Source organism: Ranitomeya variabilis, chromosome 1 (assembly GCF_051348905.1).
Source record: "Ranitomeya variabilis isolate aRanVar5 chromosome 1, aRanVar5.hap1, whole genome shotgun sequence".
In the NCBI taxonomy this organism is placed as follows: Eukaryota; Metazoa; Chordata; class Amphibia; order Anura; family Dendrobatidae; genus Ranitomeya; species Ranitomeya variabilis.
The window spans coordinates 394,016,220-394,041,723 of record NC_135232.1 but is presented as its reverse complement, the minus strand read 5'-3'; the positions used below and the strand labels follow the sequence as shown (position 1 = coordinate 394,041,723).

Here is a 25,504-nt window from a genome sequence, read left to right as displayed (position 1 = left end):
GCTTTAAACATGCCTCCATCACACCTATCCTCAAAAAGCCCTCTCTTGACCCATCCTCTGTATCTAGCTATCGCCCTATATCACTTCTCCCCTATGCCTCCAAACTGCTGGAACAACACGTCTACCTTGAACTGTCCTCCCATCTCTCTTCTTGCTCCCTCTTTGACCGCTTACAATCTGGCTTCCGGTCACACCATTCCACTGAAACTGCCCTAACTAAGGTCTCCAACGACCTCTTAACCGCCAAGAGCAAGCGACACTACTCTGTCCTCCTCCTCCTCGACCTGTCGGCTGCCTTTGACACAGTGGACCATTCCCTATTATTACAGACCCTCTCATCCCTTGGCATCACAGACTTGGCCCTATCCTGGATCTCATCATACCTAACAGACCGGACATTCAGCGTCTCCCACTCACACACCACCTCCTCACCTCGCCCCCTATCTGTCGGAGTCCCACAAGGTTCAGTCCTTGGGCCCCTGCTCTTCTCCATTTACACCTTTGGCCTGGGACAGCTCATAGAATTTCATGGCTTTCAGTATCACCTCTATGCTGATGACACACAGATCTACATCTCTGGACCAGATATCACCTCCCTATTAACCAGAATCCCTCAATGTCTGTCCACTATTTCATCCTTCTTCTCCGCTAGATTTCTGAAACTTAACATGGACAAAACAGAATTCATCATCTTTCCCCCATCTCACGCGACCCCCCCAACGAACCTATCCATTACAGAAAATGGCTGCCCACTCTCCCCAGTCCCACAAGCTCGCTGCCACGGGGTAATCCTTGACCCTGATCTCTCCTTCAAACCACATATCCAAGCCCTTTCCACTTCCTGCCGACTTGTGGCCTCCCCTCGAACACTCTCGCACCCCTCCAATCTATTCTAAACTCTGCTGCCCGACTAATCCACCTGTCCCCCCGCTATTCCCCTGCCTCTCCCCTCTGTCAATCCCTACACTGGCTCCCCATTGCCCAGAGACTCCAGTACAAAACCCTAACCATGACGTACAAAGCCATCCACAACCTGTCTCCTCCATACATCTGTGACCTCGTCTCCCGGTACTTACCTACACGCAACCTCCGATCCTCACAAGATCTCCTTCTCTACTCCCTTCTTATCTCCTCTTCCCACAATCGTATACAAGATTTCTCTCGCGTATCACCCCTACTCTGGAACCCTCTACCACAACACATCAGACTCTCGCCTACCATCGAAATCTTCAAAAAGAACCTGAAGACCCACCTCTTCCGACAAGCCTACAACCTGCAGTAACCACCGATCGACTAAACCGCTGCATGACCAGCTCTATCCTCACCTACTGTATTCTCACCCGTCCCTTGTAGATTGTGAGCCTTCGCGGGCAGGGTCCTCACTCCTCCTGTACCAGTTATGACTTGTATTGTTTAAGATTATTGTACTTGTTTTTATTATGTATACCCCTCCTCACATGTAAAGCGCCATGGAATAAATGGTGCTATAACAATAAATAATAATAATAATGTTATGGATTAAGAATCTTCTATACGGGCACCATTACTGCTCCACAGGATTGTACTACCTCTTCTTCCTTTTGCACAGGCCACCATCTAGTGACACAATCTGGAACCTCGGTACAGATCATGGCTAGGTCACCTTCATATCTTTTTCATAATGTTCTTCCATGTCATAATTGTTTTGGATGAATTCCGTCTATGTATCAGCCTACAGCATTCACTGTCACTCATATAGTACTGGGAGACCAAATTTAATAATGTATGGATTTCCATTGTGTCATATATTCTATAATAGGTTGAACCCTAGCCCCTTCATGACGTTGGGATTTTCCGTTTTTCCGTGTTCATTTTTCGCTGCCCTCCTTCCCAAAGCCATAACTTTTTTATTTTTCCATCAATATGGCCATGTGAGGGCTTATTTTTTGCAAACCAAGTTGTATTTTTGAACGACATCATTGGTTTTAGCATGTCCCACACTTGTTTTTTGTTTGGCTTTTTTTTCTAGGTTCACTAAATGCTAAAACTGACCTGCCATTATAATTCTCCAGGTCATTACGAGTTCATAGACACCTAACATGACTAGGTTATTTTTTATGCAAGTGGTGTAAAAAAAATTCCAACTTTGCTAAAAAAAAAAAAAAAAATTGCGCCATTTTCCGATATCCGTAGAGTCTCCATTTTTCATGATCTGGGGTCGGTTGATGGCTTATTTTTTGCATGCCGGGCTGGCGTTTTTAACCCCTTCATGACCCAGCCTATTTTGGCCTTAATGACCTGGCCGTTGTTTGCAATTCTGACCAGTGTCCCTTTATGAGGTAATAACTCAGGAACGCTTCAACGGATCCTAGCGATTCTGAGATTGTTTTTTCGTGACATATTTGGCTTCATATTAGTGGTAAATTTAGGTCGATAATTTCTGAGTTTATTTGTGAAAAAAACAGAAATTTGGCGAAAATTTTGAAAATTTCGCAATTTTCACATTTTGAATTTTTATTCTGTTAAACCAGAGAGTTATGTGACACAAAATAGTTAATAAATAACATTTCCAACATGTCTACTTTACATCAGCACAATTTTGGAAGCAAATATTTTTTTTTGCTAGGAAGTTATAAGGGTTAAAATTTGACCAATGATTTCTCATTTTTACAACAAAATTTTTTTTTAGGGACCACCTAACATTTGAAGTCAGTTTGAGGGTTCTATATGGCTGAAAATACCCAAAAGTGACACCATTCTAAAAACTGCACCCCTCAAGGTGCTCAAAACCACATTCAAGAAGTTCATTAACCCTTCAGGTGTTTCACAGCAGCAGAAGCAACATGGAAGTAAAAAATGAACATTTAACTTTTTAGTCACAAAAATGATCTTTTAGCAACAATTTTTTTATTTTCCAAAGGGTAAAAGGAGAAACTGGACCACGAACGTTGTTGTCCAATTTGTCCTGAGTACGCTGATACCTCATATGTGGGGGTAAACCACTGTTTGGGCGCACGGCAGGGCTCGGAAGGGAAGGAGCGCCATTTGACTTTTTTGAATGAAAAATTGGCTCCAATCTTTAGCGGACCCCATGTCGCGTTTGGAGAGCCCCTGTGTGCCTAAACATTGGAGCTCCCCCACAAGTGACCCCATTTTGGAAACTAAACGCCCCAAGGAACTTATCTAGAAGCATAGTGAGCACTTTAAACCCCCAGGTGCTTCACAAATTGATCCGTAAAAATGAAAAAGTACTTTTTTTTCACAAAAAAATTATTTTAGCCTCAATTTTTTCATTTTCACATGGGCAACAGGATAAAATGGATCCTAAAATTTGTTGGGCAATTTCTCCTGAGTACACCGATACCTCACATGTGGGGGTAAACCACTGTTTGGGCACATGGTAAGGCTCGGAAGGGAAGGAGCGCCATTTGACTTTTTGAATGAAAAATTATCTCCATCGCTAGCGGACACCATGTCACGTTTGAAGAGCCCCTGTGTGCCTAAACATTGGAGCTCCCCCACAAGTGACCCCATTTTGGAAACTAGACCCCGCAAAGAACTTATCTAGAAGCATAGTGAGCACTTTAAACCCTCAGGTGCTTCACAAATTGATCCGTAAAAATGAAAAAGTACTTTTTTTTCACACAAAATTTCTTTTAGCCTCAATTTTTTCATTTTCACATGGGCAACAGGATAAAATGGATCCTAAAATTTGTTGGGCAATTTCTCCTGAGTACGCCGATACCTCATATGTGGGGGTAAACCACTGTTTGGGTGCACGGCAAGGCTCGGAAGGGAAGGCGCGCCATTTGACTTTTTGAATGGAAAATTAGCTCCAATCGTTAGCGGACACCATGTCGCGTTTGGAGAGCCCCTGTGTGCCTAAACATTGGAGCTCCCCTACAAGTGACCCCATTTTGGAAACTAGACCCCCCAAGGAACTTATCTAGATGCATAGTGAGCACTTAAAACCCCCAGGTGCTTCACAGAAGTTAATAACGCAGAGCCGTGAAAATAAAAAATAATTTTTCTTTCCTCAAAAAAGATTTTTAGCCTGGAATTTTTTATTTTCCCAAGGGTAATAGGAGAAATTGGACCCCAAATGTTGTTGTCCAGTTTGTCCTGAGTACGATGATACCCCATATGTGGGGGTAAACCACTGTTTGGGTGCACGGCAGGGCTCGGAAGGGAAGGCACGCCATTTGGCTTTTTGAATGGAAAATTAGCTCCAATCATTAGCGGACACCATGTCGCGTTTGGAGAGCCCCTGTGTGCCTAAACATTGGAGCTCCCACAAAAGTGACCCCATTTTGGAAACTAGACCTCCCAACGAACTAATCTAGATGTGTGGTGAGCACTTTGAACCCCCAAGTGCTTCACAGAAGTTTATAACGCAGAGCCATGAAAATAAAACATAATTTTTCTTTTCTAAAAAATGATTTTTTAGCCCACAATTTTTTATTTTCCCAAGGATAACAGGAGAAATTGGTCCCCAAAAGTTGTTGTCCAGTTTCTCCTGAGTACGCTGATACCCCATATGTGGGGGTAAACCACTGTTTTGGCACACGTCGGGGTTCGGAAGGGAAGTAGTGATGTTTTGAAATGCAGACTTTGATGGAATGCTCTGCGGGCGTCACGTTGCGTTTGCAGAGCCCCTGATGTGCCTAAACAGTAGGAACTCCCCACAAGTGACCCCATTTTGGAAACTATACCCCCAAGGGAACTTATCTAGATGTGTGGTGAGCACTTTAAACCCCCAAGTGCTTCACAGAAGTTTATAACGCCGAGCCGTGAAAATAATAAATGTGTTTTCTTTCCTCAAAAATATTTTTTTAGCCCAGAATTTTTTAATTTTCCCAAGGGTAACAGGAGAAATTTGACCCCAAAAGTTGTTGTCCAGTTTCTCCTGAGTATGATGATACCCCATATGTGGGTGTAAACCACTGTTTGGGCACATGCCGGGGCTCGGAAGGGAAGTAGTGACGTTTTGGAATGCAGACTTTGATGGAATGGTCTGCGGGCATCATGTTACGTTTGCAGAGCCCCTGATGTGCCTAAACAGTAGAAACCCCCCACAAGTGACCCCATTTTGGAAACTAGACCCCCCAAGGAACTTATCTAGATGTGTGGTGAGCACTTTCAACCCCCAAGTGCTTCACAGAAGTTTATAACGCAGAGCCGTGAAAATAAAAAATTGTTCTTTCCTCAAAAATTATGTTTTAGCAAGTAATTTTTTATTTTTGCAAGGGTAACAGGAGAAATTGGACCCCAATAGTTGTTGCCCAGTTTGTCCTGAGTACGCTTGTACCCCATATGTGGGGGTAAACCACTGTTTGTGCGCACGTCGGGGCTTGGAAGGGAGGGAGCACCATTTGACTTTTTGAACGCAAGATTGGCTGGAATCAATGGTGGCGCCATGTTGCGTTTGGAGACCCCTGATGTGCCTAAACAGTGGAAACCCCTCAGATCTAACTTCAACACTAACCCCAACACACCCCTAACCCTAATCCCAACTGTAGCCATAACCCTATTCACAATCCTAACCCCAGCACACCCCTAACCACAACCCTAACCCCAACACACCCGTAACCCTAGTCCCAACCATAACCCTAATCCCAACCCTAACCCTAATCCCAACCCTAACCACAACTTTAACCCCAACACACCCCTAACCCTATCCGTAACCCTAACCACAAGCCTAATCTTAACCCTATTTCCAACCCTAGCCCTAATTCCAACCCTAACTCTAATTCCAACCCTAACCCTAAGGCTATGTGCCCACGTTGCGGATTCGTGTGAGATTTTTCCGCACAATTTTTGAAAAATCCGCAGGTAAAAGGCACTGCGTTTTACCTGCAGATTTACAGCAGATTTCCAGTGTTTTTTTGTGTGGATTTCACCTGCGGATTCCTATTGAGGAACAGGTGTAAAACGCTGCGGAATCCGCACAAAATTAACATGCTGCGGAAAATACAACGCAGCGCTTCCGCACGGTATTTTCCGCACCATGGGCACAGCGGATTTGGTTTTCCATAGGTGTACATGGTACTGTAAACCTGATGGAAAACTGCTACGAATTCGCAGGGTCCAATCCGCTGCGGATCCGCGTCCAATCCGCTGCGGATCCCCGGCCAATCCGCTGTGGATCCGCGGCCAATCCGCTGCGGATCCGCGGCCAATCCGCTGCGGATCCGCAGTCAAATCCGCACTGTGTGCACATACCCTAACCCTACCCCTAACCCTACCCCTAACCCTAGTTCTAACCCTAGTTCTAACCCTAACCCTAGTGGAAAAAGAAAAAAAATATTTAGTTTTTTTTATTATTGTCCCTACCTATGGGGGTGATAAAGGGGGGGGGTCATTTACTATTTTTTTTATTTTGATCACTGTGATAGGTTATATCTCAGTGATCAAAATATACCTGGAACGAATCTGCCGGCCGGCAGATTCGGCGGGCGCACTGCGCATGCGCCCGCCATTTTGGAAGATGGCGGCGCCCATGGAGAAGACGGACGGACACCGGGAGGCCCGGTAAGTATGAGGGGGGGGGGGGGGATCTGAGCATGGGGGGTGGATCCGAGGACGGGGGGGTGGCATCGGAGCACGGGGGGAGCGGGCAGGAGGACGGGGGAGCGGACAGGACGACAGAGGGGAGCAGAGCACCGGGCGGAGGACCGGGGAGGAGATCGGTGGTGGTGGGGGGGTACATAAGTGTTTCCAGCCATGGCCGATGATATTGCAGCATCGGCCATGGCTGGATTGTAATATTTCACCAGTTTTTTAGGTGAAATATTACAAATCGCTCTGATTGTCAGTTTCACTTTCAACAGCCAGTCAGAGCGATCGTAGCCAAGGGGGGGGTGAAGCCACCCCCCCCTGGGCTGAAGTACCACTCCCCCTGTCCCTGCAGATCGGGTGAAATTGGAGTTAACCCTTTCACCCGATCTGCAGGATGCGATCATTCCATGACGCCACATAGGCATCATGGGTCGGATTGGCACAGGTTTTCATGACGCCTACGTGGCGTCATGGGTCGGGAAGGGGTTAATGATACCACTTTGGTGCAGATACGTTCTTTTGATCGCCCGTTATTGCATTTTAATGCAATGTAGCGGCGACCAAAAAAACGTAATTCTGGCGTTTCTAATTTTTTTCTCACTATGCTGTTTAGCGATCAGGTTAATGCGTTTTTTTTATTGACAGATCGGGCGATTCTGAATGTGGCGATACCAAATATGTATAGGTTTGACATATTTTTATTGATTTATTTTGAATGCGACAAAAGGGGGGTGATTTAAACTTTCATATTTTTTTTATTTTTTTCACATATTTTTTTACCTTTTTTTTTTTACTTTTGCCATGCCTCAATAGCCTCCATAGGAGGCTAGAAGCTGGCACAACTCGATCGGCTCTGCTGCATAGCAGCGATCATCAGATCGCTGCTATGCAGCAGAAATGCAGGTGTGCTATGAGCGCCGACCACAGGGTGGCGCTCACAGCTAGTCGGGATCAGTAACCATAGAGGTCTCAAGGACTTCTATGGTTACTATGCAGAAGCATCGCTGACCCCCGATCATGTGACGGGGGTCAGCGATGCGCTCATTTCCGGCCGGATGCGCTGGTTAAATGCTGTTGTCTGCTTTTGACAGCGGCATTTAACTAGTTAAAAGTGGCGGGTGAATCGCAATTTCACCCGCCGCTATTGCGGGCACATGTCAGCTGTTCAAAACAGCGTACAGTACATGTCCTGGCTTTGATGCGGGCTCACCGCCGGAGCCCGCATCAAAGCGGGGGTTCTGACCTCGGACGTACTATCCAGTCCGAGGTCAGAAAGGGGCTAGACATGTTTCTATCACATATAAATATATACAGTACAGACCAAAAGTTTGGACACACCTTCTCATTTAAAGATTTTTCTGTATTTTCATGACTATGAAAATTGTACATTCACATTGAAGGCATCAAAACTATGAATTAACACATGTGGAATTATATACTTAACAAAAAAGCGTGAAACAACTGAAATTATGCCCGAGGCTGCTTTCACACTAGCGTCGGTACGGGCCCGTCGCAGTGCGTCGGGCCGACGTACCGACACATGCTGTGAAAGAAAAGCACAACAGGGGCAGCGGAAGCAGTCTTACGACGCTTCCGCTGCCCCATTGTAAGGTCCGGGGAGCAGGGGGCGGAGTTTCGGCCATGCATGCGCGGTCGAAAATGGCGAACTAGACGCACAAAAAAGTTACATGTAACTTTTTTTGTGCCGGCGGTCCGCCAAAACACGATGCAACCGTCGCACGACGGTTGCGACATGTGGCGATACGTCGCAATGCGTCGGTAATGTAAGTCTATGGGGAAAAAACGCATCCTGCAGACAACTTTGCAGGATGCGTTTTTTTCTCCTAAACGACGTATTGCGACGTCCGCCGAAAAACGCTTAGTGTGAAAGTAGCCTTATATTCTAGGTTCTTCAAAGTAGCCACCTTTTGCTTTGATGACTGCTTTGCACACTCTTGGCATTCTCTTGATGAGCTTCAAGAGGTAGTCACCGGGAATGGTCTTCCAACAGTCTTGAAGGAGTTCCCAGAGATGCTTAGCACTTGTTGGCCCTTTTGCCTTCACTCTGCGGTCCAGCTCACCCCAAACCATCTCGATTGGGTTCAGGTCTGGTGACTGTGGAGGCCAGGTCATCTGGCATAGCACCCCATCACTCTCCTTCTTGGTCAAATAGCCATTACACAGCCTGGAGGTGTGTTTGGGGTCATTGTCCTGTTGAAAAATAAATGATGGTCCAACTAAACGCAAACCGGATGGAATAGCATGCCGCTGCAAGATGCTGTGATAGTCATGCTGGTTCAGAATGCCTTCAATTTTGAATAAATCCCCAACAGTGTTACCAGCAAAGCACCCCCACACCATCACCATCCTCCTCCATGCTTCACGGTGGGAACCAGGCATGTAGAGTCCATCCGTTCACCGTTTCTACGTCGCACAAAGACACGGTGGTTGGAACCAAAGATCTCAAATTTGGACTCATCAGACCAAAGCACAGATTTCCACTTGTATAATATCTATTCCTTGTGTTCTTTAGCCCAAACAAGTCTCTTCTGCTTGTTGCCTGTCCTTAGCAGTGGTTTCCTAGCAGCTATCTTACCATGAAGACCTGCTGCACAAAATCTCCTCTTAACAGTTGTTGTAGAGATGTGTCTGCTGCTAGAACTCTGTGTGGCATTGACCTGGTCTCTATTCTGAGCTGCTGTTAACCTGCGATTTCTGAGGCTGGTGACTCGGATAAACTTATCCTCAGCAGCAGAGGTGACTCTTGGTCTTCCTTTCCTGGGGCGGTCCTCATGTGAGCCAGTTTCTTTGTAGCGCTTAATGGTTTTTGCCACTGCACTTGGGGACACTTTCAAAGTTTTCTCAATTTTTCAGACTGACTGACCTTCATTTCTTAAAGTAACGATGGCCACTCATTTTTCTTTACTAAGCTGCTTTTTTCTTGCCATAATACAAATTCTAACAGTCTATTCAGTAGGACTATCAGCTGTGTATCCACCAGACTTCTGCACAACACAACTGATGGTCCCAACCCCATTTATAAGGCAAGAAACCCCACTTATTAAACCTGACAGGGCACAGCTGTGAAGTGAAAACCATTCCCGGTGACTACCTGAAGCTCATCAAGAGAATGCCAAGAGTGTGCAAAGCAGTCATCAAAGCAAAAGGTGGCTACTTTGAAGAACCTAGAATATAAGACATAATTTCAGTTGTTTCACACTTTTTTGTTAAGTATATAATTCCACATATGTTAATTCATAGCTTTGATGCCTTCAGTGTGAATGTACAATTTTCATAGTCATGAAAATACAGAAAAATCTTTAAATGAGACGGTGTGTCCAAACTTTAGGTTTGTACTTTATATATATATATATATATATATATATATATATATATATATATATATATATATATATATATATATATATATATATATATACACACACATTTAGCATATATAGTTATCACTTACTATTATCCTCATACTGTATGTATTTTGTACGGTTCTGATGAAGGTCCATACGTAGGACCAAAACGCTAAGAACTATAAAGATTGGCAATGAAACTTGTTTTCATTCACTGCAACTTTTTGAGTGCCAAGTTCTTCTATTATGTTACTCGTACGCATACACTAACTTTTCTGGCTGAGAATCTGAGCAATTTTATATACTCAGAACCCTAAAGGTACAAATACAGATCCTTAGTTATAGGACAAATAGGCACTCGCACTGGTGATCAGTGGCACAAAGTAGAATCACAGTACAATCGAGCTTCAAAGAATACTGTCCACGGCACTCACCAAATCCATTCAATATCCTTTATTCATGGATAAGAAGATGCACAGGAGGAATCTCAGGATGTACCGTACTAAGGCTGTTTCATGTGTGAATATGCTTTATTTTCTTGAGACCTTGAGAAAGCATATTCATATGTGAAATTGCCATAGGTTTTTCTGGAATACTATTCCTCATGTGCATCTGAAATTCATGAATAAAGGAAATTGAATGGAGATTTGGTGAGTGCCATGGAATATAGTCTTTGAAATTTGATATTTCTTTAACTAAGTACAAATTGAAATACTTACACCTTACATAAAAAAAATGAAACAAATACATAAATCTCTATTTACCTGGGCAGCCATAACACGCTGTCTTTCTGCAATAAGGCTACATTTCTTGCACTGGCAATCCCTCCACATACAGAAACGCTTGTGACCCTTCAGAGGGGATGAATAGCCATGGTTCCTGCAACGGGCACACTTAGGAAAGCGTGAAGTCTTTTTTCCATTGCCCCCTATAGAAACATAGCTTCGCATCTTGTTAAGTGGCTCTACGTTGTTCGGCATCTTGCTTCTTCCCACCTGTAATGTTCGGAAAATGGAGTGAAACTTTTATCGCTATTAGTCACAATTCACTCAATACTGTATTATAAGAAAATGTTCTTGCCTTAATCTCCAGAAATACAAAACTTGCAGCCAACACATAGAATGCTGTGTGATATGTGTGGGAGAAAACTAGAAAGTAGGGAGTGACAAATGCACAAATCTCCCTCCCACAATCCGGAATGGAAGCTCCGAAAATATGACATTGTAGTGCACTGATACAATTGAGAACAATCACGGTATTAACAGCCAGCATCTTACACAGAGACTCCTACTTAGTGAACAGTCTAATGCCCCTTTCACACATCAGGTTTTTGCCGTCAGGCACAATCCGACGAATTTTGAAACAAAACAGGTGCGACAAAAGTTGCCGCCGGATCCGTTTTTTCCTCATAGAGTTGTATTAGCGCAGGATTGCGACGGATGGCCACACGTTTCATTAGTTTTTTGCCGGATCCGTCGAAAATTAGTTTTCCGTCGGCCAGAGAAAACGTACAGAGGAACATTTTTTTTTCTGTTCAGCGAAAAAAAGCATAGCGACGGATCCGGCGAAAAACGGCTGAAACGTCAGGTGAAATGATGGAATCCGGCGACCGATCTCTCTCTTAACGTCGCATCAGTTTTTCATAATTAGCAATGGATCCTTTTTTTTTTTTTTCTTTTTTCAAAATGAGCCGGATTGTGCCTGACGGCTAAAAACTGATGTGTGAAAAGGGCCTAAGGCTTGTTTTACACATGCAGATTTTTTTTGCAGCCCATTACTGTGGGCCTTTTTTGCAGGCTTTATCGACGCAATTTTCAAGGTCTCCCGCAATATCGGTCCGCAAAAAACTTGCGGATCGCCGTTTTTCAGGTTCCCATTACTATAGCAAAAGTATTGGGGAAAAAAAACAGCGGTCCGCAAAACCGTAAGTCACGGCGCACCACAAAAAAAAACCTTCAGTTATTTTTGCGGCCCCACTGATTTACAATGGGGACCGTGTCCATAAGCTGTGAAAAATATCGAGCAAGCTCGGTATTTTTTCATGGCCGTAAATACGGCCCTCATAGCCATACGGCGCACTGTGGGCGTGTAATTATTGCGGCCCGTTTTTGCAGCAACATAGAAATCTATTGGAGCCGCAAAATCACGGCAAGTGTAAAAGCAGTTTAATACGCTTGGACATTTTTTATATTTTATGTATCATACTCATCATCAGGATTCAACAATATGTATAGAAACAACAGAGGTGTACAGTTGTGCTCAAAAGTTTACATACCCCAGCAGAATTTTTGCTTTCTTGGCTTTTTTCAGAGAATATGAATGATAACACCAAAACCTTTTCTTTACTAATGGTTAATGGTTGGGTGAAGCCATTTATTCTCGATTTCACACGTCCATTATATTTCCGGTTCTGGAAAACAACGGTACCAGAGATATCTGTGTCGGTGTGTGTAATACTTGCGGCACAGGTGTGGCAACCTTGTGCCTCCCGTGTGACTCATCAGTACCACACGGATAGCCGACAGGGAAAAAGCACTACAGTGAGCGCTGTTCCCGGCGCTGGTTGCTGACGACGGCTCTCATCATTATCTCCTGCTCTGCCGGCGATCGGCGCAAGCAAGGGAGAATGATGAGCATTATATTCAAGTCACAACAATGACAGGAGGTGGGGGCTTTTGGGACTATCACTCCCATCAACCTACACCTGCTGCAGATAATAACAGTGACAGCAGGAGCTGATGATGGGGGTATTCCTCACCCGCCGCCTGCACTATAACTAATGAATAAAAAACCCAGCGTGGGCTCCCCCTGTATTTTCTACAACCAGCCAGGCAAAACTCACAGCTGGGGGCTGCAACCCTCAGCTGTCAGCTTCAGCAAGGCTGGTTATCAAGAATAGAGGGGTCCCCACAGTTTTTTTTTTACTTAAATAAATAATTAAAAATACGGCATGGGGTCCCCCTCCATTTTTGACAACCAACCTTGCTAAAGCTGACAGCTGGGGGCTGGTAGTATTCTCAGACTGGTAAGGTTTCATTGATATAGCCCCGCCCCCTCCAACCTAAAAATAGTAGCCCGCAGCTGCCCAGAAAAGGCGCATCTATTAGATGCGCTAATTCTGGCGCTTTGCCCGCTTCTTCTCACTTGCCCTGTAGTGGTGGCAAATGGGGTTCATATTTGTTGGGTTGATGTCACCTTTGTATTGTCAGGTGACATCAAGCCCATGGCTTAGTAATGGAGAGGAATCTATAAAAGACACCTATCCATTACTAATCCTATAGTTATATGGTAAATAAAGACATAGCCAGAATAAAGTCTTTTATTAGAAACAAAACAGTTTTCCTTCTATATTTAAAAATAACAAACAGATATACTCGCCAAATGCCTATTCCACCAAAGCCCTCATTCTCTTGCAATAAAACTAAAATGAAAAAACAACAATATACTATAACTGTATGTCGTTCTGTCCCATGCCATAATCCATGTCTGGGGAATAAAAAGTTTTCAATCTGGCCGATGCCAAGATGCGGCTGTCCAGGCTGAGAACCACTGTTGACTGAACTGCTGCGAATACAGCGTCAGTGACGTCAAAGAGATTCCCAGCCGGTCTGAACTGCCGTGACTTCAGAACCGTGGGAAAATGCCAGTGATGAGGTCACCGCAGTTCCAGTGTCTTCACAGCAGATCACAGAAATTCTCACAGTGATCTGCTGTGAAGACACTGAATTTTGTTTGGTTTCTAATAAAAAACTTTATTCTGGCTGTGTCTTTATTTACCATATAACTACAGGATTAGTAAGGGAGAGGTGTCTTATAGACACCTCTCCATTACTAAGCCGTGGGCTTGATGTCACCTGACCATACAACCCCTCAAATACGAACCCCACTTGCCACCACTACAGGGCAAGGGGGAAGAGACGGGCAAAGCGCCAGAATTGGTGCATCTACAGTGCCTTGCGAAAATATTCGGCACCCTGGAACTTTTCAACCTTTTCACACATATCATGCTTCAAACATAAAGATACCAATTATAATTTTTTGGTGAAGAATCAACCTCAAGTGGAACACAATTGTGAAGTTGAACAAAATTTATTGCTTATTTTAAATTTTTGTGGAAATTCAAAAACTGAAAAGTGGGGCGTGCAATATTATTCGGCCCCTTTAAGGCTATTTTCACATTTGCGTTCGAATCCGCAGCGTTTAATCCGCATCCGCAAGTGCAGGAAAAAACGCATAGAAACACGTACAAACGCAGCGTTCTTTAGACGCGTTTGGGTTTTTTGTGCGCATGGTGAAAAATTTTACAGGAGAAAAATCTAGATAACCAGACACCGCCAATGGGACTACAGAGGGCGTGTATTATGGGATATCTATATATAGACCCTAGGACTGCTGAAATCTTAACAGTGTGCTACTGTATCCTGTGTCATGATGGATCTTCGCATGGAGAGCTTTTATTTCAACCTGGATTTAAGCATCAAGCTGTTTCTTGCCTGTGCGTTTGCTTGGGAGCAACACAGAAATCGCGAAAGATGGAGGAGACGGCATAGGCGTTTTTAGAGACACCCCATAATCGAACTACGTGACAGCCATGGAGCCTATCACACGCTGTATGGCGAGCTTAATGCCAACCCGGACAAATTCCTGGAATATACAAGGATGTCGCAAGACTCTTTCCAGGATTTGCTTGCTCGTGTCCAAGGAGCCATACGGAGACAGGACACCCAGCTCCATAGAGCGATTCCACCAGAGGAACGTCTGCTGGTTACATTAAGGTACGTATCAATTCTAAACAAATGCCAGTCCTAATTTTGGTTGTTCTGACATGTATTCTTTGTATTTTCCTTTATGTCTTTAGCAGAACAACACCATAAATAGAATTAATTGTAATTTTTTTTTAATTTATTTTCTTCCAGATTTCTGGCAACCGGAGAGAGTTTATCATCCCTCCACTTCCAATACCGGCTTGGAATTTCCACCCTGTCCGGAATAGTTGCAGACACCTGCCGGGCTTTGTGGAATGTTCTCCGGAATGAGTTTATACCCCTACCCACCGCGGACATGTGGATTGAAATTGCTGAAAAATTCTAGAGTGTGTGTGATTTCCCCAACTGTTTGGGAGCGGTGGATGGAAAGCACATCCGCATTATCAAACCAGCCAGAACAGGATCGGAGTACTTCAATTATAAAAAATATTTTTCTGTTGTGCTCATGACAATAGCCGATGCGGACTGTCGCTTCATCGACATTGGAGCTTTTGGCTGTGGCAACGATTCCCAGACTTTTAAGAACTCGGATATGGGCCGCCGTGTGTATGGCAAAAATTTTAATTTTCCACGGCCACCTCTCCCCAACACTCAAGGTCCACCGATGCCATTTATTATGGTTGGGGATGAGGCCTTTCAGATGTGTGAAAACCTACTGAAGCCATATTCCAGTCGGGACTTGAACCACACTAAAAGGAACTTTAACTACAGACTGACCAGGGCCCGAAGAACAGTAGAGTGTACCTTTGGCATTCTAGTCTCAAAATGGCGCATTGTTGCAACAGCCATTAATCTAAAAATGGAGACAGTCGATGAGGTTGTCAAAGCCTGTGTGGTTGTCCAAAATTACATAATGGCTAAGGAGCGACCCACCATTGAACTGTATGAACCAGTTGCAAACCCATTGCGAGATTACCAGCATCACCCACTGCGGTCAACTGCTGAAGTTGGCCACATGCAGGACCAATTTGCTGCCTTTTTTGATTCTGATATTGGACGTGTGGCATGGCAGGACAATATAGTGTAAAATGTCCTGTTGGGTTCGGGTCTGTACCTGTTATGTTTTAAATGTTACTAATATTTGTTGTTATTAAACTTTATATTTGTGGTATCTTGACTGGGTCTCCTATGTATTTCCTCTACAAACCAAGGCTGCCGTCACACTAGCAGTATTTGGTAAGTATTTTACATCAGTATTTGTAAGCCAAAACCAGGAGTGGGTGATAAATGCAGAAGTGGTGCATATGTTTATATTATACTTTTTCCTCTAATTCCTCCACTCCTGGTTTTGGCACAAATACTGATGTAAAATACTGAACAAATACTGCTAGTGTGACGGCAGCCTTTAGGTTGTTAGTGGTTAAGTTGTTGACGTCATTGCGTCCTGATTCTGTTCTGCAGTATCTATTGGACGCAGACTGAAGAGACGATGGCTGTTTAATACAAAACAGATCTATAGTCATCAAGTCAGGTGTCAGAAATAATGAATTAATGACGCACATATAACAGCCTTATGAATTCACTATTTCTGACACATGTCCATGTGAGCATAGATATGCCTTGTATTATTATTATTATTATTATTATTATTAAATTCATTTATATACTGTAGCACCATTAATACCATGGTGCTGTACATGATAAAGGGCTTGTATGACCGCCATCGTCCCTTCACTTTGTGTGAAATAGATTAAGTGCACATATGAGAAAATGGAGGTTATACAAGGTAGTTCTCTACTCACCAGGTCAGGTGTCCTAACTAATGAGTTTTTGGACACTTGACCTGTTCAGTATACAGTAGTTCTGCATTGTATTGCCACCATTTTCTCTTCGTCTGCAACACTAGTCACAGACTAAGCAGAAGGAAGAGATTATAGATAAAATACAAGTATAAATTTTTTGGCCCACCTCATATCTCTATACTAAAGACACACAAAACTGCAGTGTTGTACTTGCTAACTACTGGAGCTATGATGTGGGCAAAAAAATAAAGTGTGCGGCGCAGTTTTTTATTTGGCGCACGGTGTGTGTTGCCGGCGGCGAAATACACAATTAACCAAACCTTTTTGGGGGCAAAAAACACTATTATTTATTTTTTTAACAAATACATTTTTTTTTACTGCGCCAGCTTGGGGTAGAGTGATGAAAACGGGGGGGGGGTGTGTGTAGCTGTGAAGCTTGACTCACAGTGGACGACACAGAGGTGGCAGGAGAAGGGGCAATTAAATTACTGGGGTCTGGCAGATCGGGGATAGGGCTCGACGCATGAGAGGGCTGAGACACACTGGAAGGGTGAGACAAACCTGACATTACAGACACATTGGGAGGTGAGGGGGGAGGAATAGAAATAGTCCACTGTTTTTTTTTTCCTTTTTGGGATCGGTGCTGCGGTCTGGGGAGCCTCAGAGGGCTCATTTCTTGCGGCCTGGTCATAGTGGCCGAACTGTCAGTCTCTTTGTCCCGCTGCTGCTGCATGGTTGCGGTTGGAAGGCCATGCCAGGGTCCTGCTGCTGCATCGTGGTGGCGGAGCGGAAGGACATGCCAGGGTCCTGCTGCTGCATCTTGGCGGCAGAGCGGAAGGACATGCTAGGGTCCTGCTGCATTGTGGTGTCGGAGCGGAAGGGAATGCCAGGTTCCTGCTACATCGTTGTGGCGGTGCGGAAGGACATGCCAGGGTCCTGCTGCTGCATCGTGGTGTCAGTGGAGGAGGTCCAAGCAGGAGCAGCAGTTGTCATGGTGGTGGCGGTGGGCTGTCCTACAGCAGTCGGCATGGTGGTGGTGCTGTAGTGGTGTCCGGCAGTGCTAGGAATGAAGGTAGCCGTGCAGTGGTATGCAGCAGAGGTCGGCATTGAGGTCAATCGAGACAGTGTAGGCACAGGTGGATATGCTGCCACTGTCTGCTGAAAATACCGACTCTGCTGCATATCCTGCACTTAAGCAGCCTTGCAGGCCTGCATGACACTAAGGGCTTGTTTCCACTTGCGAGAAACACATCCGTATGTCGCATGTGAAAACCAAGCTCTGGTGCCGGCACTCCAGAGCGGAACGTGCAGCCGCATAGGAACACATGCAGCCGCACGCTCCGCTCCCAAGTGCCGGCGCCAGAGCTTGGTTTTCACATGCGAGATACGGACGTGTTTCTCGCAAGTGGAAACAAGCCCTAAGCTGGAGATCAGGAGTAAGGTGTTCCGACATGCCCTGTTCAATTTGGTCAAAAAAATGATGTGCTGGCCTCTGGAGGTCGGCTTTTACTTGGTCAAGGCTTTTGGTGACCTCCTGGATACGTGTATTCATATGGCTAATGGCAGTATCCAGTCGGTCACCCAAAGTCTTGAGTCCATCGTAAAAAACCGAGCTCAAGTGCAAAAACTCGGGCTTGAGTGACCTGTCCGATGCCCTCTGCCGCTGCTGGGAGCCCAAAAAAAAAGGAGCAGAGGCAGAGAACTGGGAAAGGGGAACACCTGATGGACCAGCTTCCTGGTCTCCAGTTAGTGTGGGGGGTCCACTTGCTGCAGCGCTGCAGGATGGCTGGGACGGGTCCGTGGCTGTCTGATGAAGGACCGCTCCAGAACCTGGGTCAACAGTGCTGCTCTATGTGCTGTGAACAAAGGAAAAAAAAAATAATACCAAAAACTAAAAAAACGCCAACTCCTGTTGAATAGGAACATACAGATTATGGCAATACAACACAACCTAATACACAGGAAAAATACTTACGTTTTCTGGGCAAGGACCGGTCTTAAAAATGCCAGAATGCGATGGTATTTATACTTTCGGATCCTTGCTCCAGAACCACTGGGAACATGGCTCTCTTGACGCAGGTCCTTCTTGAAGCGGTCCTTCATGGAACACAAACGTGTTTTGACTTTGAGCACTGGTGAAAAAACAAAAAATAATGGTTAGACAATGGACTTTTGGCTGTGCTCACACAACTGTGTGTGATGACAGAAACTCCTGATAGTTTGTGTCATCACACACAGTTGTGTGAGCACAGCCAAGGTCTCTGCTGCTTCACACTGCATTGCAATACTTACAAAATGCATTTCGGACCCGAGTCGGGGCGTTGTCCCAGCCATCCCACATTGCTTTGGCCACCTCATTCCATAGCCGCCGGATCGTCACGTTGTCCGAGTGCTGTGGAACCCGGGTGTCCCACAACGGGACTCGCTCATGGACCAGGGAGATGAGGATATCGTTGTCAATGAGGTCCTCATCCCGTTCTGGAACCTAAAACATAAATGAAGACATTAATGTTGTATACATTAACATAAGGAAAAGAAAGAAAACAGAGGCTGAGAAATGGCATGAATAAGGAAAGTCAAGATAAAAAAGGAGTCCAGAAGAAAAATGTAAAGAAAAAGGAAAGTAAAGAAAGGAAGATTCAAGAATACTAAAGTGAGGACACAGTAAACAGTCAGCCAGGTATACTTACACGCTGCCACCTTGCCACCCGACCGCGACCCCGCTGCTCCTGCTCACCCTCTGCAGCAGTGGAAGAAGTGCTCTAAAAAATGGAAAAAAAAATTGTCTCGTGAAGATGTGACAGTGAATACTTACCAATCTGAGGAGTTGAGTACTCACTTCGCTTTCATTTCCACCTTGTGCAGGCCCAAGCCGCTGCTCCTCAGAAGAAGATGACATTCTGATGCATGCAGCAAGAAAAAAAAAGACAGAAATTAGGACAAATAGAGACAAAAAATAGAAAATAAAGACATTGGCTTTGATATACTCACATTGTTCAGAGCGTTGATTCCACCCAGGTTATTTCCTGCGTCTGCCCTTGTTCCCAGTCTGCTGAGTAGAGACCTGCAAATGTCCACTCCCTCCCTTTATCACCTTTTATGTGGGGGATGGCTAATCAGTGTCTAGACATGTTTTTCTCTGGTGCAACGCATGCGTTCACAAACGCAAGCAAACGCATGTGCTTGCGGACGCATGCGTTTACACAGACAGCAATGCGGTTTTTTACGCATTCCATCCGCTAACAACCGCATACGTTTCTAGGCGGCAAATTGACGCCTCTAAAATTACTACATGTAGCGTTCACTGCGCCAAACAGCAGACGACGAAACGACGCCATGCGTCGTCAAACGCAGCAAAACACAATCGAACGCAGACACATGCGTCCCTAATGTTAAAGATAGGAATACACAACGCATGCGGATAATTGCGGAAGAAACGCTGTGGACACAACCGCAAATGTGAAACCGGCCTAACTTAATACTTTGTTGTGCCTCCTTTTGCTGCGATTACAGCTGCAAGTCGCTTGGAGTATGTCTCTATCAGTTTTGTACATCAAGAAACAAATTCTGGCCCATTCTTCCTTGGCAAACAGCTCGAGCTCAGTGAAGTTTGATGGAGATCGTTTGTGAACAGCAGTTTTCAGCTCTTTCCACAGATTCTCGATTGGACTGAGGTCTGGACTTTGACTTGGCCATTCTAACACCTGGATACGTTTATTTGTGAACCATTCCATTGTAGATTTTGCTTTATGTTTGGGATCATTGTCTTGTTGGAATACAAATCAGGTCTTTTGCAGACTCCAACAGGTTTTCTTCAAGAATGGTCCTGTATTTACCTCCATCCATTTTCCCATCAATTTTAACCATCTTCCCTGTCCCTGCTGAAGGAAAGCAGGCCAAATTCATGATGCTACCACCACCATGTTTGACAGTGGGGATGGTGTGTTCAGGATGATGAGCTGTGTTGCCTTTACGCCAAACATATCGTTCAATTTTGGTTTCATCTGACCAGAGCACCTTCTTCCACATGTTCGGTGTGTCTCTCAGGTGGCTTATTGCAAACTTTATTAAACGCCACTTTTTATGGATATCTTTGAGAAATGGCTTTCTTCTTGCCACTCTTCCATAAAGGCCAGATTTGTGCAGTATGACCGATTGTTGTCCTATGGACTGACTGTCCTACCTCAGCTGTAGATCTCTGCAGTTCATCCAAAGTGATCATGGGCCTCTTGGCTGAATCTCTGATCAGTCTTCTCCTTGTTTGAGATGAAAGTTTAGAGGAACGGCGGGGTCTTTGTAGATTTGCAGTGGTATGATACTCCTTCCATTTCAATATAATCGCTTGCACAGTGCTCCTTGGGATGTTTAAAGTTTTGGAAATCATTTTGTTTCCAAATCCGGCTTTAAACTTCTCTACAACAGTATCTCGGACCTGCCTGTTGTGTTCCTTGGTCTTCGTGATGCTCTCTGTGCTTCAAACAGAACCCTGAGACTATCACAGAGCGGGTGCATTTATACGGAGACTTGATTACACACAGGTGGATTACATTTATCATCATTAGGCATTTAGGACAACATTGGATCATTCAGAGATCCACAATGAACTTCTGGAGTGAATCTGTCACCTACTTTTTCGTGTATAAGCTTTGGCCACCGCCATCAGGGGCTTTTCTACAGCATTCTGTAATGCCCGGGGCAGTCCGATGCGGTCCGGTCCAATGGGTGTCACGGTCCGGCGCCTCTCATCTTCATGCGATGACGTCCTCTTCCTTGCTTCCTTTGGCGGCTCCTGCGCAGGCATACTTTATCTGCCCTGTTGAGGGCAGAGCAAAGTACTGCAGTGCGCAGGCACCGGGAAAGGTCCGAGAAGCCCAGCACCTGCGCACTGCAGTACTTTGCGCTGCCCTCAACAGGGCAGATAAAGTACGCCTGCGCAGGAGCAGCGACAGGAAGGAAGAGGACGTCATCGCATGAAGATGGGAGGAGCCGGACCTGGACCGCGATGTTCATCGGACTGGACCGTGAAAATAATATAACTTGCTTTTCTTATCTTTCAGGTTACATCGGGGGGCTTATCTACAGGATTACAGAATGCTGTAGATAAGCCCCTAAAGGCGGTGGCTGAAGCTTTTATACGAAAAAGTAGGTGACAGATTCCCTTTAAAAACAGCCTGTGGACTCCTCTATTCTTGATAACCAGCTGGGAACCAGGAACACACGCCGGGTTTTTCATTCATTTATTTAGTTACTAGAGGGTTGCCCGATTCTAACGCATCGGGTATTCTAGAATATGTATGTCCACGTAGTAGTAGTATGCCCAGCCACGTAGTATATTGCCCAGCCACGTAGTATATTGCCCAGCCACGTAGTATATTGCCCAGCCACGTAGTATATTGCCCAGCCACGTTGTATATTGCCCAGCCACGTAGTATATTGCCCAGCCACGTAGTATATTGCCCAGCCACGTTGTATATTGCCCAGGCACGTAGTATATTGCCCAGGCACGTAGTATATTGCCCAGCCACGTAGTATATTGCCCAGCCACGTAGTATATTGCCCAGCCACGTAGTATATTGCCCAAGCACGTAGTATATTGCCCAGGCACGTAGTATATTGCCCAGGCACGTAGTATATTGCCCAGCCACGTAGTATATTGCCCAGCCACGTAGTATATTGCCCAGCCACGTAGTATATTGCCCAGCCACGTAGTATATTGCCCAGCCACGTAGTATATTGCCCAGCCACGTTGTATATTGCCAGCCACGTAGTATATTGCCCAGCCACGTAGTATATTGCCCAGTGACGTAGAATATTGCCTAGTGATGTAGTATACAGCACAGAGCCACGTAGTATACAGCACAGAGCCACGTAGTATATTGCCCAGCTATGTAGTATATTGCCCAGCTATGTAGTATATTGCCCAGCTATGTAGTATATTGCCCAGCTATGTAGCATATTGGCCAGCCACAGGTAAAAAAAATAAAAAATAAACATATACTCACCTTCCGTAGCTGTGTCGCCTGTGTGCGGTGCAGTCGGCAGCTTGCGGTCCCAGGGTGTGATGACGTTGCGGTCACGTGACCATGTAGCAGTCACATGACCGTGACGTCACGGCAGGTCCTTTCCGCGCAGGCGCGCAGGACTTGTGATGACGTCGCGGTCACGTGACCGTGACGTCATGGTAGGTCCTTCTACCAGACCATCTGTGCCAACGGAACGTGGCGGTTGCATCGCGAGGAGCGGGAAAGGCGGCGTAGGTGAGTATATAATCATTTTTTTATTATTATTATTATTTTTAACATTAGATGTTTTTACTATTGGCGCTGCATAGGCTGCGTCAATAGTAAAAAACTTGGTCACACAGGGTTAATAGCAGCGGTAACGGAGTGCGTTACCCACGGCATAAAGCGGTCCATTACCGCCGGCATTAACTCTGTGTGAGCGGTGAGCGGAGGGGTGTATGCGGGCGCCGGGCAGTGAGTGCGGGGAGTAAGGAGCGGCCATTTTCTTCCGGACTTTGCGCGTCGCTGATTGGTCGCGGCAGCCATGACAGGCAGCTGGCGAGACCAATCAGCGAACGAATAACCGTTACAGACAGACAGACAGACAGACGGAAATGACCCTTAGACAATTATATAGTAGATAGTGCAGGTGAGGAATACCCCCATCATCTGCTCCTGCTGTCACTGTTATTAGCGGCAGCAGGTGTAGGTTGATGGGAGTAATAGTCCCAAAAGCCCCCACCTGCTGTCATTGTTCTGATTTGAATATAACTCTTATTATTCTCCCCTGCTAGTGTCGATCGGCGGCAGAGCAGGGGAGAATGATGAGAGCCGTCTTCAGTACCCGGCACCGGGGAACAGCGCTTAGACCGGAGTCACACTACCGTAGAATACGGATGAGTGCTATGCAAGAAAACATTGCATAGAACTCGGACCAGTGTTAATCTATGGGGCAGCTCACATCACCGTATTTTTTCGGATTCTACGTGCGTGTAAAATCTGAGCATGCTGCGATTGTACGCGTATATCGTCCGAGACTCAACAATGCAAGTCTATGGGTGCAAGAAGAAAATCGGACACCACATGGACCATTCCTGTGACTTGCAAGAAATATGCACACATTTTCCTCATTTCAGCCCATTGAGCCATTAAATTCAATGGGGAAAATCAGTGAGAAATGTAAAGCCATAAGCATGTCATACAGATGTAATACGGATACATAGGTGTGAGAAAATCGCATCATCGCATTGCAAACGCATTACACAGGGATGACCATACGGAGAACACTTGTGCGTCTCTCAGCAGGGAGACTCGGGCCGATTTTTCATACGGTAAGTGTGACCCCGGCCTTACTGTAACTCTTCTTCCCCAGCGCCGATGCGTGTCACACAGATGACATCCACGTGTGTTCTCCGTGTGCACGTGTGCGGGATGTTTTGCGGCCCGTGCTGACGGTAAAAAACAGACATGTCTACGTGTGGTGCACACGGACACACGGTCCTTGGAAACAAACTGACGTGTGCACAGACCCACTGAATGGGTGTTCGTGTGTCAGTGTTTCCGGTACGTGTGAAAACTGTCCCCACACGTACCTAAGACATGGACGTGTGAAAGAGGCCTTAGTGTGACTACCGCCTCAGTGTGAAAATTGTATGAGTGAAGTGGCTGAAACTAGGAAGTTAAGCAGAATCCTGAATGTGGGTATACTACATGCTGTTAGGGTTGGCATGGTACAGGGCTTCATTTTATGATTAGAGGGCTTGTCGAGGTTTGAGATGAAAGTGTGCGCTCTATGTCACTGAAGACTTCTGAATTCTTACAGTGCATGCACTGCACACTTTTAGAATTCTCCTTTACTGGTGGCAAGAGTGGACAGTAATATGAGCCCTAGTATGCAATTTTGCAGTTTGTTTACTTATGGCAAGATTCCGACTAGATCTGTCCGACCTCGCTCATTTCATTTTCATTCAGTGAGACCACGCATGTCTAGTAGGCACGTGACAGCATATATGCAAATCGCATACTTGCGGTTTTGTGACACCGCACTCTCACTGCTGGCACCAGAGAATCCTGACAGCGTGCAGTCACCAGAAACACTATCAGTACAGAAACACATCACTAGAACCACCATCAGCACATAAATTCATCATCACATCCACCAGAAGTACAGAAATTCATCATCAAAACCACCAGCAGCACAAAATACATCACCAAGACCACCATCAGTACATAAATACTTCACTAGAACCACCATCAGTACATGGTACATCATTTGTTTATTCAGGTCAGACCCATATACTTTTGCATTGCATGATCCTAAGACTTCCAGTACGTCCTTAACAATGGTAAGGAGATACTGTTAGTTGTTGCTATCAGTCATCATCACGCTACGGATCATACAGGAACCACAGTACTGATGAGAATTAGTCAGTATAACAAAAAACATTTAAGTCCAGGTATTTATAGGTGAGGTTGTCTCTGATTGGAGTAATTCTCTTTCTTTTCTTCATATTGTCCAGACACCATGATGAATGGCAACAGCTCGTCTCTGCAGACTTCCATCTTTTCTAGTCTTGTGCAGCACATCCCCCTAGATACCCTTAAAAATAGCAGTGTCATTATAATGCTCTTGAATAAAAATAACTGCCCTATGCTGTGCCCCTGAATAAATAATTGCCCCTTACTATATTCCCTGCAAAAAACTATGATTGACACACTGTCCCTCATATGGTACATTCCCTCCATACTGCCATCTCCTTTCATTACTGGGCTTCTCCTTCACACTGTCCTATTACACTGTGTTCCCTCTATAAGGTCTAGTCTCTATACTGTGCCCCCATATCACACTCCTCCTCCTTCTTGGTATACTATCCCCTCCTGGCTGTGTTCTCACACTGTTCACCCATGCTACCCCATGCTATCCATTGTCTGATGGGACTACTGCTCTCATCCGGCAATGAATGCTTACAGTGACAGCATTGCCGATGATGGGAAAGTAGTTCCATCAGACAATGGCTGTGTTCAGTAGTGTAAAAAAAACAAAAACATACAGAACATACAACATACAGTACATACACATAATATAATACACA

General features: G+C 45.2%; 1 protein-coding gene across 3 annotated transcripts in view; it reads right to left on the bottom strand.

Moving 5' to 3' along the window:
* Nucleotides 1-25,504, bottom strand: part of DMRT1 (doublesex and mab-3 related transcription factor 1) — a 419,177-nt gene that overhangs the window by 273,543 nt on the left and 120,130 nt on the right. For 2 of the 3 annotated variants that reach the window (XM_077249110.1, XM_077249111.1), the window contains one exon: nucleotides 10,667-10,897. In XM_077249110.1, coding sequence (XP_077105225.1) covers nucleotides 10,667-10,882 — 216 coding nt within the window. In that variant the 5' untranslated portion in view covers nucleotides 10,883-10,897. Of the gene's footprint in view, nucleotides 1-10,666; nucleotides 10,898-10,982; nucleotides 11,134-25,504 lie in introns of those variants that run through there. The other variant, XM_077249112.1, reaches the window with a different exon arrangement.